Source organism: Haemorhous mexicanus, chromosome 1 (assembly GCF_027477595.1).
Source record: "Haemorhous mexicanus isolate bHaeMex1 chromosome 1, bHaeMex1.pri, whole genome shotgun sequence".
Classification (NCBI taxonomy): Eukaryota; Metazoa; Chordata; class Aves; order Passeriformes; family Fringillidae; genus Haemorhous; species Haemorhous mexicanus.
This window is the reverse complement of record NC_082341.1, coordinates 137,021,133-137,036,496: the sequence shown is the minus strand read 5'-3', so window position 1 is coordinate 137,036,496 and position 15,364 is coordinate 137,021,133. Positions and strand designations below refer to the sequence as shown.

The 15,364-nt window shown below is 39.5% G+C and overlaps 1 protein-coding gene across 3 annotated transcripts in view; it reads left to right on the top strand.

Annotated features, from left to right (window-relative positions):
• RNF19A (ring finger protein 19A, RBR E3 ubiquitin protein ligase) overlaps nucleotides 1-13,573 on the top strand; it is a 56,536-nt gene extending 42,963 nt beyond the window's left edge. For all 3 annotated transcript variants that reach the window (XM_059864709.1, XM_059864725.1, XM_059864717.1), the window contains 7 exons: nucleotides 1,496-1,640; nucleotides 2,200-2,362; nucleotides 6,811-6,925; nucleotides 8,959-9,120; nucleotides 9,783-9,996; nucleotides 11,416-11,559; nucleotides 11,927-13,573. In XM_059864709.1, coding sequence (XP_059720692.1) covers nucleotides 1,496-1,640; nucleotides 2,200-2,362; nucleotides 6,811-6,925; nucleotides 8,959-9,120; nucleotides 9,783-9,996; nucleotides 11,416-11,559; nucleotides 11,927-12,611 — 1,628 coding nt within the window. In that variant the 3' untranslated portion in view covers nucleotides 12,612-13,573. The remainder of the gene's footprint in view (nucleotides 1-1,495; nucleotides 1,641-2,199; nucleotides 2,363-6,810; nucleotides 6,926-8,958; nucleotides 9,121-9,782; nucleotides 9,997-11,415; nucleotides 11,560-11,926) is intronic.
• Nucleotides 13,574-15,364: the final 1,791 nt, after the last annotated feature.

Below are 15,364 nucleotides of genomic sequence, written 5' to 3'. Positions count from 1 at the left end.
CAGCTCTGATGTTTGATATCTTTGTTAGTACTAATTTCTGGTTTTCCAGGAGATGCTCATCTGTCTTGTCTACCAGAAGGCAAACAATTTCATCTCTTAAAGCTGAGCTTGTTTTTAACTCCCAAAAAAACCCCGATAAACTATTCAGAGTAGTGTTTAGCACATCAAAATTCCAGTTTGCTGTTGGTAAGAATTGGCTCTGAATTACACCAAGCTCTGATTTATTTGGCAGCTTTTGTCGTCTCTGCCTGAATGAGCAAGGTGGATTTTCGGGGTGAAGAGTCTCACTTGCACCTTGTAGTTAGATCTGTTTTTCTCCAATCCAGCCCCAACTCAAGAGTTTCTAATTTGTAGTTTGCACTGGCTTATTTTAACAATGCATCCCATCTTGCCCTAAAAATTAGCATCTTGCTCTAGCTTTCAAATAAAATTAAAAATAAGATAAATAAATTAGCACACCAGCTCCTTTCTGTACCCTTCAGTTCCTCTCAGCCTGAAGAGCAGTAGCTCTGCCTCTCCTGTGTTGGAGAACTTGCTCTGTGTACTTTCTGCCCTGTAGGCTGTGCATATGCTCTCATGTGGGAGTAGCTAATGAATCCTTTCAGCTGCCTGCTCCTTGTACACTGGGCTTGGCAGAGGTACTTTTTTCTGCTGGTTCTGCACCTCTTTCTTTCTGTGAAGTATGAGCTCTCCTTTCCCTTTGTCTCACCTAGTAGCATTGAGGCAGTAGACTTGGAATTCTGTGCTAGGACTTGCAAGGTATTTCTGCTGCTGTGAATAAACAGCTTGTCCTGTAGTGCAGGTGCTAAGCAGGAGTGAAGATCACAACTCTGGTGTGTGTGTGTGTTTCACTGTTGCTCAATGACCCCTTGTTGGACAGAGCTGGTCGCTTAACCTCATTTTTGCACATTTGACTTGGGAACATGTTGATTCTCCCAAGTTTTCTTCTGCTCCACTATATTTTTTGGGGGAGTTAGTAAGTATAAAGTAGGGCTGTGAAAAGGACTCAAGAGGAGGTTGGCAGTACCAAAGAAGGACATTAATGTGAATGGGAAGATGGGTTTAAGATACATTAACAGAGTGGAGACTGAATATTAGAGTATGAGATTCATAACAGCATGAAATGTAAAAGAGGATTATATTTAAAGAGACCTTATTATCAGTTCTGTGTTAGCATACATATTTAATGCCAGATTCTAATATATATTTCATTAAGCTTAGAAAATCCTTGAACAGAGAGCATGCATTAACTATTCAATTACTTGAATGTGGTCTACTACACCTTGTTTTCATTAGTTTTACTCGGTCCAAGGTTTGTAAAAACAGATTTGATACCAAGTCATGGCCAAATGAAGATTTGTAAAGCAGCCTTACAAAAAACTTCTTCAGTTTTGCAGATAATGGTTCAATCAGTTTTCCCAAATGTATGTCTGTACTGTGTTTATATTTGATTGTCTAAAGAACTGATACGATTCTAATATTCATTTTGAAACAGCTGATGACATAAAGCCATGCCCACGCTGTGCTGCTTATATAATAAAAATGAATGATGGAAGCTGCAATCATATGACTTGTGCTGTCTGCGGCTGTGAATTCTGTTGGCTATGTATGAAAGAGATCTCAGATTTACATTATTTAAGGTACATTTAAGAAAAAAAATTGTGTGGTTGGTGATTTGTTTTCTCAAGTATTTAGAAGGAGATTACCAAGTGCTGTAAGTCTGGCCTTCTTCTTAGAGTAGAGAATCGCAGTTGAAGTATTCATATTAGAGAATTAAGTCAGTTTTCAATACATGTATTGAAATAAATGCTTTATTATTTTTATTTTAAAATATTTTGTAAATTTTATGCATGCAATATGTTCTTAGTACAAATCAAGTATTTTGGATTAACACACCCTCTTTACTGATGTCTTAATACATCAGTATTGTCCTTGTATTAGGCAATACAGAAGTTCAGATTATACAGGTTACTGTGAACCATAGATTGGTGTGTAGCAATATACAATATGCTTCTTATTACATTGCAAAATATGCTCTCAAGGCAAAAAAAAAAAATCTGATGAAATAACTGATGATGTGTTACATCTGTAACTTGAGCATAGGGACAATAATTTTGTAACTAGAGAAATGTCCAGTAGTGTACAGCTACCTTGATTTACTTACTGTTTCTTTACAGCATTCTTATTTCTCTCTCTTAGCCCATCGGGTTGCACATTTTGGGGAAAGAAGCCATGGAGCCGTAAGAAGAAAATCCTGTGGCAACTAGGGACACTTGTTGGAGCTCCTGTAGGAATTGCCCTAATAGCTGGCATTGCTATTCCTGCTATGATTATTGGAATTCCTGTCTATGTGGGACGTAAGGTAAAAAGTGCTTCAACTCCCAACATGCTTCAGGTTTTACCTTCTGTTGTATGGCTTGGGTGATAACTATGTTCAGTTGGGTATCTTAACTGGCCTCTAAAAGAAAAAGACAAAACAAAAAACCAGTCAATCTCCAAAATACTAAAGCAACCAACCCCTGCTTTGTTTAAGGATGTTTGTGTCAGTTGTAGAGGAACTAAAAGCAGTGTTTTTAAGAATCTAGGTTCTCTCAAAACATGCAAAGCAAAACACCGAACAATTTCCAATTTCTGCATCCTGCTATGGAAGTTCCTGCATGCTTTTTCAGAATTGCTCTGGTTTTAATCTCTGGTTTCCCTTCTGTCCCTTAAACAACCTTTAGAGAGCAAGGAAGACAAAAAGGAATTTTTTTTTTCTTAAAAGCAGCTAGTTACCAGAATTTTAGTATGAAATTATGCTAGTTCAGGTTTTTGTATACACTTATTTAAGCATTTATACTCAGCAGCTTGTTAACTGCCTTGGGCCAGTCCACCAGCGTGAAACAGTCTTCAGTGCTACCTAGCCTGCCTTCATTTTACTTCTTCTGGGAAGGAGCTAAAAACAATCATGTTAATCAGAAGGCAGTTGATATATTTCCTCTTAAAAAATATAATACCTTTTACTATAAAGTAATCAACAAATTCTTATATGTAGTTTAGGATATAGTAATAAGTTATTAGATCTCTTGGAAGTAGGCTTTTTGAAATGATGTCTTGGAAGATTTGTTTTTCTGCTTTTATCAGCACGGATTCTCACAGTGACTGGCAGAGACACAATTCTGTATTTGTTGGGGAGGGAAGGGGGAGTGTGTCTGCTAGACAGAATGTTCAGGGGCGCAGCTTTTCCACTGTATTTGTTTAATCTTTTTCTTTCTAGCAAGTACTTTCTGCTACAGTTGGGTTTTGACCCTTTTATTCTGTTACAGCTTAGTCCCATACAGTCACTGGAACCTTCTAAGTGAGGAGAGGAAGAAGGCAGCAGTTACCTGTTTCAAATTGCAATTGCACTATTAGCTTTTCTCATTATATTTTGGAATAGGACCCCAACACAGGGCAACTTTCATGTACTAAAGTCTCAGAGCACTCTCACATTAGTCTGTGAGGGCAGCCTGGTGAGAATTTCTGTGGTACCCCAGTGCTTAGTGGTCATTTCTCTGTGACCCCTGTCAAATATTTGCACTTCAAAACATCTGACAGTGGCGATCCCACAGGCCCTTCAAGCTTGGTTTTCTTAGAAGAACTTGGTGTTTTTAACATAGGTATAGGAGGAGAATTTACATTAGATTCGTACTACTCTGTTCTTTAGCTGATGCAGAGAATCCTTTTGTTTTGCAATATGCTCCTACATATTTAATGATACCTCAGGTCCATTCTTAACAAACCTAGCACTTCCAGCTTTTCTTGTTGAACTGTCAAGAAAACACTGGTTGAGGTTTCAGATTCTCCTCTTCTGGATTTCCTTGTAGTTGTTCATGCCACCTTTTTGTCCAGTTTGAATACAGCAGTGAAGGTGCAGCCTTACTACTGCTGAGTTAAATGAAAGGGTGATTCTGTGCCAGTAACTACAGGTTACCTCTTCTTCAATAAAGTGCTATCTTCATTTTGTGTGCTCTAGAACACAGACCCTTTCCCCCGTACTGGTAATCCAGGCAATTGGCTTCTTCATACAGGTAGTCTTGAACTCATTGCCATTCAGCTGCATCTGGTCATTTCAGGCCATTTCAGCTGCAGCTGGTCGTTTCAGACCATTTTTTCAGCTTCTTGACTGCAGTGAATTCTGGCATTCTTGCAACCATGCCAGATTGTACTGGCCTGAATTTCAACACACACATTCTTCTCCTTCCATCTTCCACATTAATGAAAATGTTCAATACAATTGGATCCAAGGCACATCTCTCAGAAGAAGTATGGAGTGAAGAGTCTCAATTTGGGTAGTTACAAAAAATGACTATTCACATGTTTTCTCTAGTTTCACATGAAGCTTAGTAGATTTCTCTCATCCTTTTTTTTCAGTCTGGATTATTATAACTGCTTGAGTGTCATACAAGAATGTAAGAATTTAATTAGTCAGTGTGTGACATCTGTTTCTCCCCATCCTCAAGGCTGACTTATCTTGTTACAGGAGAAAATTAAATTGGCATGATTTCTACTTGAAAAAAAAAAAATTCAGTGTGACCTTTTTGTTTCCTACCTTTGCTTTGATATTTACAAGGTCCCAATTTTCAGGAAATGAAAGTTCATTCAGTGGTCTTTTACTTCCTCAGCTTCTTGGTTTGTACCCTTTTAAAGATTATCATTTCCATTTAACCATTTCCAGTTTTCCTGGATTTTTTTTTTCAGACATCTACTAATAATACTTTTCAAAAATTACTCTTAATGACTCTGAAATTTGGCCTGCTGAGATATTTCTCAGATCAGCTCATGTAAGTACACCCCAATCTGCTGTATTTGTACAGATCTTACTTCTTTGTCACCAGTTGTCTGGCTCACAGTTAATCTTCAATGACAACTGAAGGGAAAAGAAAATAGGAACAGGTCTCCAGTTTCATCTTCTGGCGCTCTTTCATTTTTGTTAAACAGCAAATTGATCCAATTTGGTCTTCCTCTTACTAGCACTGTACTCATAGAATAATTTCTTCTTGACTTTAATATCCCTTGCTTTTTGTCTCCTCTAGTTTAACCTTTCTGATTTCTCATGCTGTTCTTCTATACCCATTCATAGTCATTTGACCTACTTTCTATTTTCTTAATGCTGCTGCTGCTTTGGTAAAGGAAGCTTCATTGTTCTTTTTAGCATTCTGTCTGTCCTTTGCATTGCAAGAGTTTGTGCTTGTGCTTTGATAGAGTTTCCTTGAGGAAGTGGTAGTGTTCTGGTTTTATAGATAGAAGTCTTGTAACCTGATAGGTTTCTGTGTTTATTGAAATCTCTCTTCTGGCTTAGTATTTTTGTTTGATTATTCTTTATTATTTAGTGAATATCCAGAAGTTTCTTATTTCATGTAGTTTCTACTAGTGTGACCTTCTATCTTGATGTTTTAAATAAGTTTTTACTCTGTAACCTCTTCCTTCCATTCCTTTTTTTCTGGTTTGTGTTTAAGGAATCCAGTAACCTTTATGGATGTCTGTTTATTGTATTATGCCTTTTGTTTTGGGAGTTAAAATTGTCCATAAGGGTAAAATTCAGCGCCTTAGGCAATCCTGCTAATTGCTCAGAGCCCCATGAAACCTAATCTTTCTGGGTTTGTAATTCTTACACACTCACACTGAGAGTGTTCATGTTCAGTTTTTCTTTTAATCCATAGGCATATTCAATATTCAAGTGCTCCCTCACTCTGTATTGCTCTCTGTACAATGTACCTCAGAGCAAGTAAATGCATTCTCGTTGCACAAAGCACAGTGCCTTCTCTGCCCTTTCTTTGCCTGCCTTGCCTGAACAAAGACTTTGTTTATTCCAAAATGAGAACAGCCCTACCAAATCTCTAATTGAAATTATATTTTAGAAAGCACAGCATTCAAGAACATGCTATTTAGAAAGCATGACATGCAACTCATTTTTTGTCATTGTCTTCTTGTGTACTCATCTTTTGTGTTCTTCCTTAGGTGGAGTGAGGATTTACTTGGCTTTGTGACAGACATTAAGATACCTGCTGTTCCTTTGTAATTATATCTTAGATGTAGTGCATACCTCTGAGAAACCATGTTCCTAGGGAGAGTAAATGAGACACACAAATGTGGGAAGTCTCTGTAGAACAGTGGTCTTTAAAGGCCTTTCAGGTCCTTATAGGGTTTGTGGCAGGTGAGTTTAAGGCAGTCACATTTCAGAGTTATTGCAGACTTGAATAATCAGTAAGAGGTTTGGGCAGCAGGTTCCTCTGTAAACAGAAGCACAGCTAAGACTCAGGTTTGCAGAAACATTTCTTGTCTCAACAGCTTGTCATGAGGGGGTGCTGGAAAAGTGGAGTTCCTGCTTTCCCCTCCCTCCAGGCTATGTTTGGTGAAGGCTCTCTTGTGGCTCTGTTATGTCAGCCCATTTCTATAGATCTAGTAATCTGTGAAAGTTTCAACTCCATACTGTTCAGGGAAAAGACAGCTGGGAATAAGATGTGTCAGTTTGATCATATGTGGCAATTCCTTTATCCTGAAAGTTTGTCTGCTTTTCCCAGCCATGTAAGCTGGAGTAATGATTAAACAAAGCTCTTCAATTACTTAGCTCTTGAAACTTGAGGCTGAGAAAAAATGCTTAATTGCTGGGTGGAAGGACTTCTTACTTGTAAGAGATTGCCTAATTTTAGGCAATGTATAAATTTTACTTTCTTTGAGATAAGAAATAAATCGTTACATAGACGTGATGATTGCACTTCTTCCATCCTTGCAGCAATGTATTACTGATGTTGCTAATACTCTAAACCCCCTTTCTTTTCTTCTTTCCAGATTCACAATCGATACGAAGGCAAAGACATTTCAAAGCACAAGCGAAACTTGGCTATAGCAGGTGGTGTAACCTTATCTGTAATTGTTTCTCCAGTTGTAGCTGCAGTAACCGTAGGTAAGCAAACTATTTTGTGTCTTGGTAGCACCTTGCAACCAGAACTCTATAAACACTCATGAAAAACTCAGCTAAGTGCTGTAGTTTCTTTTTATAGGTGAAGGAACCATGACAAGGAGGAGTCTGAGGTTATACATTTATTGAGGCAGAGTCAAGAATACAGTACTTGATTTTAATGTAGCATTTCCTCAAGAATTAAAACTAATTTTTATCTTGAAAATTAAAGTTTCTACATGTTGTTTCTGGCTTTTAAGGTTGAAGTATTTAAAGGTTTTTAAATGACCAAGAAAAAAACTGTTGCCACAGAGTCTATTCATATTTTAATAACTTCATATCAAAATTTTCTCCATGCAGAACAAAAATAGTCTCTTACACTTAACATTGCAGTAGTTGACAAACCACTTGTTTTGCTCTGGGAGTCAGTTCAGATTACATCACACTTTTTATCTTGGTGGTTGTTGAGTATAGCATTTAAGGAGAATCTTGCTGTTCCTTACAAAATAGTTGTCTCATCTTCCCAGGTAATTTCAAGATCCCTGTAAACCCAGATTGTTTTTGAAAGGAGGGGACTTGCCTGGCACTGCCTTGCTTCTTTGTTACAGCACAGGCATCTTCACAGTTGCACAGTAAGCTGCTGTGAGTAGCTAACTCCCACTAAGACACACCATTTAGTTTGAAGCTGGATCAGCCCCCTGTACACAGAGTTTGTCTGCAGTGTTCACCCTTGTGCCAGAAGCAATGCTTAGAGAGCAGTAAGTAACATCCAGAAGATGAGACCACTTTTAGCTAGTGAGATTCAATTTGGCCATGAAGCTGTGGCTTTAAACTGCTTGTTGTCAATGCTGGAGCACTGTGCAAATGAGGATATGCCAGCCATGAAACTGGTGTCAGTCTGCATTGCATTGTTCTCGTGTGGCTGTGGTGTCAGATCCCTGCTAAACAGGTGGTGGGACACAGTCTCATAGTTGTATTTATAGCTCTGCCTTACTTCATTCTCTCAAGCTGTTTCTTATTCCTGAAGAGAGATGAAATGTGGCTTTTCAAGGAAGGCAGCTGGGTTTTATTTTTTGGAGTTTTGCTCTTGCCCCATTGCCATTAACAAATGGCCTCCAGTCTCAGAGCATTGTGTGGTTTCCAAAATAATGACCATAAGAATATGGAGTGCCTCCTTGAATGTGAACAATTTCTATTGAAGGAGACTTTGGAACCCTTAATTTAGATTAGACTGTGTAGCCTTTCTATTAGCCTTTCTAGTAGCCTTTAGGTCTGCTTCTCTCCTGACATTTTCAGAATGTGCCAACTTGACATTTTTCAATCTGCTGGTTTTTGTACCTTCTGTATACTTCCATCAGCAAAGCCATAGGATGACTTAATTCATATGCCAAAGGACTAACTTCCATCTTCCACTCGAAGTGGTGGGATGGATGTGTGTGTATCTGGGTGTGCTTTAGTCTACAGCTCCTTTAGCTGGTTCCCCTTAATTCCTGCCACTGTACTCCATTGAATTGTTTACTTTTAAAGGAAAACTTAAATTGAAAAATCCCAGGGTAGTAATAATGTTAAGTCTATTAAATCGATAGCAAAGCCGTGTCTCCCTTTAGTGGATGTAAATTGAAGCCCCTTATTAAAGTAGCAGAGGTACTAATATTTTCATTTGAGTAACATTTGAAATAGATGTCTGCTATTTCTGCCTCTCAGGTGGAACAGCGGAGTCCCCAGTGAAGCTTTTGTGAATCTTTAAAGGACTTTAATTTTGTTTGTAAATTATGTTATGGACATATGGAAAGTATTAATTCATCAGTCATTAAGTTTCTCTTCCTACCAATGCTGACAGAGAACATTCTGCCTGCTGAAAGTACTTTACTGTCATTTCACCTCCGTGATTTACCAATATTTCTTAATTTTGCTCCCTGTTGATCTCTTTCAAGAGTACTATTAATCAAATATTAAGTAATCTTGGAAAATGAAATTGCCTTTATGAAAGTCTCTAAAATAAAAGTCAATTAATTTAAAGCCTCTACTTGCCTCTGTAGGTATTGGTGTTCCCATTATGCTGGCTTATGTGTATGGAGTTGTTCCAATTTCCCTCTGCCGAAGTGGAGGCTGTGGTGTGTCAGCTGGCAATGGAAAAGGTGTCAGGATAGAATTTGATGATGAAAACGATATAAATGTTGGTGGAACAAATGCAGCTGTAGGTAAGAAATTCTGTTTTCTGTAAATATGGGCTTTGTGACTTGTATTTTCTATCTTGGATACTAGAGTAGTTACTTGCATTTGGGGCTGCTTCTCCTCATTGCTGAAATTGCACCTCTCAGATGATAATTGCTTCTCTGTGGCATTTTGTGCTGGGCTGTATTATGAAGTTATTGACCATTTTAATCAAAACCAAACTCAAGTCTTCTCCATAGATAAAGGTTTTAACATAGCATTAATGTTGCTCTTTCAGAATCCTGGTTGGTGGAAGCTGGTTAGATTTTTTCTTTATTTTTGATAGGGCCAACTAGGGTCTGATGCTTCAATTTTTTGATTACATGGCACTGGGCTGTGTGATGGGGTCTCTCTGCATTCCTTTTATCCATGTTTCCTGTCCTATCCATGGTTAATTTTTTGCTGTCTTAAGTATGTGATGTCAGGCATAGCCATTATAGCAGTGCCAAGAAAGGTGTCTATTAAAATTATTTCTGGTTTTTGGGGATTTTTTTTCTTTTTTTTTTTTTTACAAAGTTCTCCTTTTTTGTGACCATGTGTTTTATAAATCCTTCTTCTCAGCATAATTTCAGAAACAGCTTTCATGGTCACATTCCAGAAGCAACTAAGTGCTGCTTCCATAGCTGAGGAGCCTTCTCTGTTTCTGTAGATAGCACGTCGGTGGCGGAGGCGCGTCACAACCCCAGCATAGGGGAGGGCAGCGTGGGGGGCCTGACGGGCAGCCTGAGCGCCAGCGGCAGCCACATGGACAGGATCGGAGCCATGCGCGACAACCTGAGCGAGACGGCCAGCACCATGGCCCTGGCTGGGGCCAGCATCACGGGCAGCCTCTCGGGGAGTGCCATGGTGAACTGCTTTAACAGGTGAGGGACCCACTGCCAGCCTGCCCTGCCCTGCTCCTCGTAAAGCCACAGCAGGTGCACCTCCTCCATTCCCCAGTTCTTGCTTTTTGATATCGGTTCCTATTCAAAGGAAGTGTCTCTGGGAGATAAACAGTTAATCCCTGGCAAACTTACTGATTTTCAAGAGATCTTCCCTGACCCCAGTCCTCAAGACGTTGCTTTTGTTTAGGCTGAGTGGGGCCTGAGATCTTGTTCTCCTGCTTCCCCAGAAGAGCTGCCTGTAGGCAGGACTCTGAGGGAGGCAGCTCATCTCTAACACAGTTGTGTTCTCTGGTGCTCCTCACCCAAAAGTCAGAACCGCTGACTTGTTTGGTCTGCAGGCACCAAGCCGTGCCTTCAGAACACCTGGGTGGATTGTGGGCTCCAAATGGACTTCAGGCAGAAGGGGAGGCAGACAAACACCTGGCCTTGCCAAGGTGCCAGCTTCAATGCCTTCTGTGAATTTGACCTTTCTGGGAGTTGGCTCTCCTGCATCCTGAAGATAAAGGGAGTTTGTGGAAAGGATTGTTAGCATGTGGGGTTCAGCTGCCAACACTGCTCATTTTGAGTAATTTGGCATTCCAGGCTATTTAGAGTAGAGAGTGGGATAGTATGAAGAATTCCTCTCTGCTGGGACAGGTGTACCAGGCTGTGACTGCTGAGTGAGATATACGTACCCTCTTCTTTAAAGAGCTGAGAGTTAAAACAAACAAATGAGCAAAACTAAAACAAAACCCACAAAAACAAACAAACAAACAAGAAAACAGCAACAAAAATCCCCACCCCAATTTCAATGTCAGTACACAGATAAACAAGACATTTGGAAAAAAGCTTGATATTTGATTTCTGGCATATCTGCTGAGCCCAGTTTAAGATTGCTCAGGTTTCTATTATTCCTGTTGCAGTTGATAGCACTACAATGTAAAGCAGAGTACAGAACACAGTTCTCTGCCTCTTATTTGATTAGTAGTAATTTTCAGCAGGGGTTACATGGGTACTATCATGTCTTGAATTTATGTACCCTTCTGATTGTTTTTACCATTTTTAGAGTATAGTGTACTATCTGCAGAAGAACTGTTGCTTAACCTGGAAGCTGTCCTTGTAAATCTCAGGAGGGAAAGAATCCAGAATTTTTGGTTAACACCTTTAGGAAATTACTCTGGTTTTGCTTTGAGGTGTTTTTGTTTGGTTGGTTTTAATCAAAAATAGTGATTTTGACAATGGGAATGGAGAACGTGTCAGTAGGGTAAATAAGCCCATCTGTACTGGAGTGACTCAAGAACTCTATTTAATAATTACTGATTTATTTACTTACTGCCATTTACAAGGTGACCCTAATTTTCAAAAAGTGTGCTTTAACTGTTGTGGTAGTATATGTAACTTTCTCTTTCTCTTTCAAAGACTGGAAGTACAAGCAGATGTGCAGAAAGAACGATACAGTCTGAGTGGAGAATCTGGCACAGTTAGCTTGGGAACAGTTAGTGACAATGCCAGTACCAAAGCAATGGCAGGATCCATTTTGAACTCCTACATCCCTTTGGACAGGTAAGGAAAATGTGGTGAAAATAGAATATTTATAAGCTGTGCTTATTAAAGGCTATTTTAAGCATGCCTCAGCTGTTCTGCATTAAAAATTACACTTTGAAACTGTAGATTTTGTTACAAATGGAATTAGGTGTGACTGCTTTCTGCATTTTGCCAGGGTTATTTCCAAAGAGGAATGCCATTGCTGTAGCTCAGTGAAGCATTTGTTGGTTCAGACTTCGTGTTTTCCTTTGGGCTGTTTATTTGGTTAAACATTTCTCCTTACAAGATACACAGTGAAAGTGAGAGGGATGGATGTAGGAAAGCAGCAAGAGTTTGTTGCACCCTCCGACGACCTCTTACACTCACGGATTCTCCCCTGTTCTAGGGAAGGTAACAGCCTGGAAGTGCAGGTGGATATCGAATCCAAGCCAGCCAAGTTCCGGCACCACAGCGGGAGCAGCAGCGTGGAGGACGGCGGCGCTGCCGGGCGCGGCTCCGCCGGCTGCTCCGGCCCGCCCGAGGGCAAAGCCGGCGCCACCAAGTGGTCCAAGGACAGCACGGCGGGGAAGAAGTGCAAAGGTAAGCTGAGAAAGAAGAGTAGCATGAAGATTAATGAGACGAGAGAGGACATGGATGCTCAGCTGTTGGAGCAGCAAAGCACAAACTCCAGCGAATTTGACTCTCCCTCTCTGAGCGATAGTATTCCATCTGTAGCAGATTCACACTCCAGCCATTTCTCTGAGTTCAGTTGCTCAGATATGGAAAGTATGAAAACTTCCTGTAGCCATGGCTCCAGCGACTATCACACTCGCTTTACCACAGTCAGTGTTCTCCCAGAGGTGGAAAACGATCGCTTGGAAAACTCTCCACAGCCGAGTGGAATCCCTGTGCCTGTTCCAACAGCCCCAAGCACTGATGTTCCACAGCTGAGTTACATTGTTGAGGAAAGCATTAATAATGGATCTTCAACAGATGTAGGTTTAGGTGTTGGTGAAACACCAAAAGAAACAAACAACAACCATTCACAACAGGCTGTGGAATTAAGCACTGCTATTCAGACTGAAATGTAAATCTGTAAGTGCTGCAAAAAATATATTTGCCACTAAAGAACCCTGTCAAAGCTGGTTGAATCACATGCGACTCCCGTAGGTTTCAGGTGACCAGCAGAAGCAAGGTTTTGATACAACTGCATTTTCTATATACTTGTCTGATAAAGCAAAATACTTCCTATGGATCTTCGACCTGTATGAAGAGACATGAAGGCTTTAACCAAGTGCATTACAGCAGTACAGAAATGTCCATGTTTTGTATTTTTGCCACAACTTTGCTTGAAAGCGTATACTTGGTGTATTTAGATAAAAATTGGTAAATTCTTAATATGTTAAATGCTGAAATGAATAATATGTCCTGCACTGTTCACTTGGAAAATATGGGGTTTGGGATAAAGGGTGTTAGCTGAGCATTAGTGACTTAAAACCATTCTTGTGTGAACTCTTAAATTTAAGGGAAGCAAAGACCTGCAGAGACCTATACAAACATACTTCAACAGTGAATATTCAGAATGACAATTTTGTTTCATAACTGGACACACTGTATTTAGAATGCATGTAGAATGAACTGCATATCTTCAGATGGATGTAGCCTGTGTCAGAGGTGTTCGTATGTGTGTACACTTTGAGCAGGGTTATGGCTTTTACATAACTTCAAAACATAAGAAATTGGTACTTAATATATGGTGGAATGGAGACATCACCTGTGTAGAACAGTGGGGTTACCTATTTATTCATGCAACCAATCATGCAGCAGTTAAGGCTACTATATAGTGTATAGAAAGTGTAAAATAACAATCCAGTGATTTCTAAGCATTGTAGAAAAGCAGATGCAGCCACCTTTCATTAAGGGGAAAATTGGTGCCCCGTCCATTCTTGGTGCCTTTGGAAAAGACTGGGTTTGAAGTGCCTGGTCATCTGAGGATTTTACTGTAATGTTTTCCAGAATGTCCTATTTGGCCACCTTGGATCACAAAAGAAAATCCTAGTGAATAAAATGACTGTGGTAGATATAACAATGAGGTATTGGCCTACCAAAGACTCACTCAGGCTTTAGTGGACTTGACATCTCTTTGCAAGACATGCCTGTCTTCAGTCCCAGAATCTTAAGTGCAGTGCAATGACTGCCCAAATGCAAAGATGGGTTCCAAATATGCTGGCTTTTTTCTTTTTCTTTTGCATATGGAAGATGTACAGCTGAACACAAGCTGATGAAAAAGTTGTGACTCTCAGAATAACAGTTAACAATGTTCTGTCTTGTGTTTCATGTATTGCCATTATGGTGCTACTGGAGGTGTGATTGGATGAAAAGAATGCCATGAGCTACAGTCCTCTTCCATGACTTATCCTCACCAGTTTCAGTAATAGCTTATAACACTAGTGCCAGTTACGTTATTTGGTAATGCTTGTTACAGTATTTGTATATTTGCAATTCGGTTTTACTCAATAAAACGCGTGTAAACTGCATATCTGAAATAAATGTCTAAATACTGACTTCTAGTGGTCTGTTGTTTAATGTGCTGATCAGCCCTATGAAAATGTGTATATTCCCAGGGAGCCTTTTTTCCTGACTGCTCTTATCTCTTGCTGCCTTTAAATATTTTTATTTTATTAGGTGTGCTTTGGAAGTTGAATGTTCTGATTCTTGGAAGTGCATGATCTGAAGTCAGTTGTGTTTTTTACAAGATTTCAGCCTTCTCTAAGATGAAAAGAAATCTGATCTGCCTCTCTGGCAGGCAGAACAGTGAATGGTTTTGGGAGAGGGATGCAGTTCTGGCAGGAGCTCTTTAAACAAAACTGCACTATCTTGGCACAAGTCAGATGGCTGACTGAACTCAAACTCCGTTTTCTCCATCTAAAGTGACGCTCTTCTCAGTTCACATGGCCTGCACCGAGTTCTTTCTGTGCAGTAACACCACAGATTGGTCAGAGTTTCTGGGTAACACCTGGTGTTTTTGCTGAGCTGAACTGCCTGTTCCTTCAGCTCATTTTCTCACCTGCATCATGAGAGGCCAGGGAAGTGAGAAACTAAAACCGATGGGGATGCATTGCAGAAGCCCAAGCTGGATTGCCTCACCCCAAACCCATATGCAAGTTATACTTCTGTCAGATGGAAAAGCTATTTCAGCAAGTTGAAACCTACCTCTTAATTTCTCAGGACCTCAGTTTTGCTGTGCAGGTAATTGGGAGTATGGCTTACTCTTGTAAATAAATTTTATCAACTAATACCATTATTTTCAGTCACTCCAAAATCATCTGAGAATTTTATACATTACTTGAAGAGGTCACGTTAAAATGCAGGTAAGTTTTTTCTGGAGATAAGTTTTAAGCAGAAAACCATTTTGCTGATTAATTTTTTAATATTTTTAAATTCAGAGGTAATATTTCATGTGTGAGGCAGTCTTAACAGCACCAGTAAATTTGATGCAGACTGACTTTTGAGTCTGTAAAAAAGTAAAATATACACTCCTATTAATACACTAATGTAGAAGATGGTTCTCTTATTTACAGATCTACTGTAAGAATTAAATAACTTTTTTTTTGCACTGAAATAAATTACAGGAAAGATGAAGTTTACATCTGATGTCCCAACACAGTGGGTTTTTTTCAGAATTTTTTTTCTTGATTCCTAGGCAATTTGACTAATTCATGTCAGGTTGTGGATCTTGAGGAAATGTATTTTAATACCTGCTGAGACTATTTGTGATAGTTACAACATTAGATAAAAGCCATCATAAAAGCTTTCCTCATGGTGTTTGCATGTCTTTGTTGTA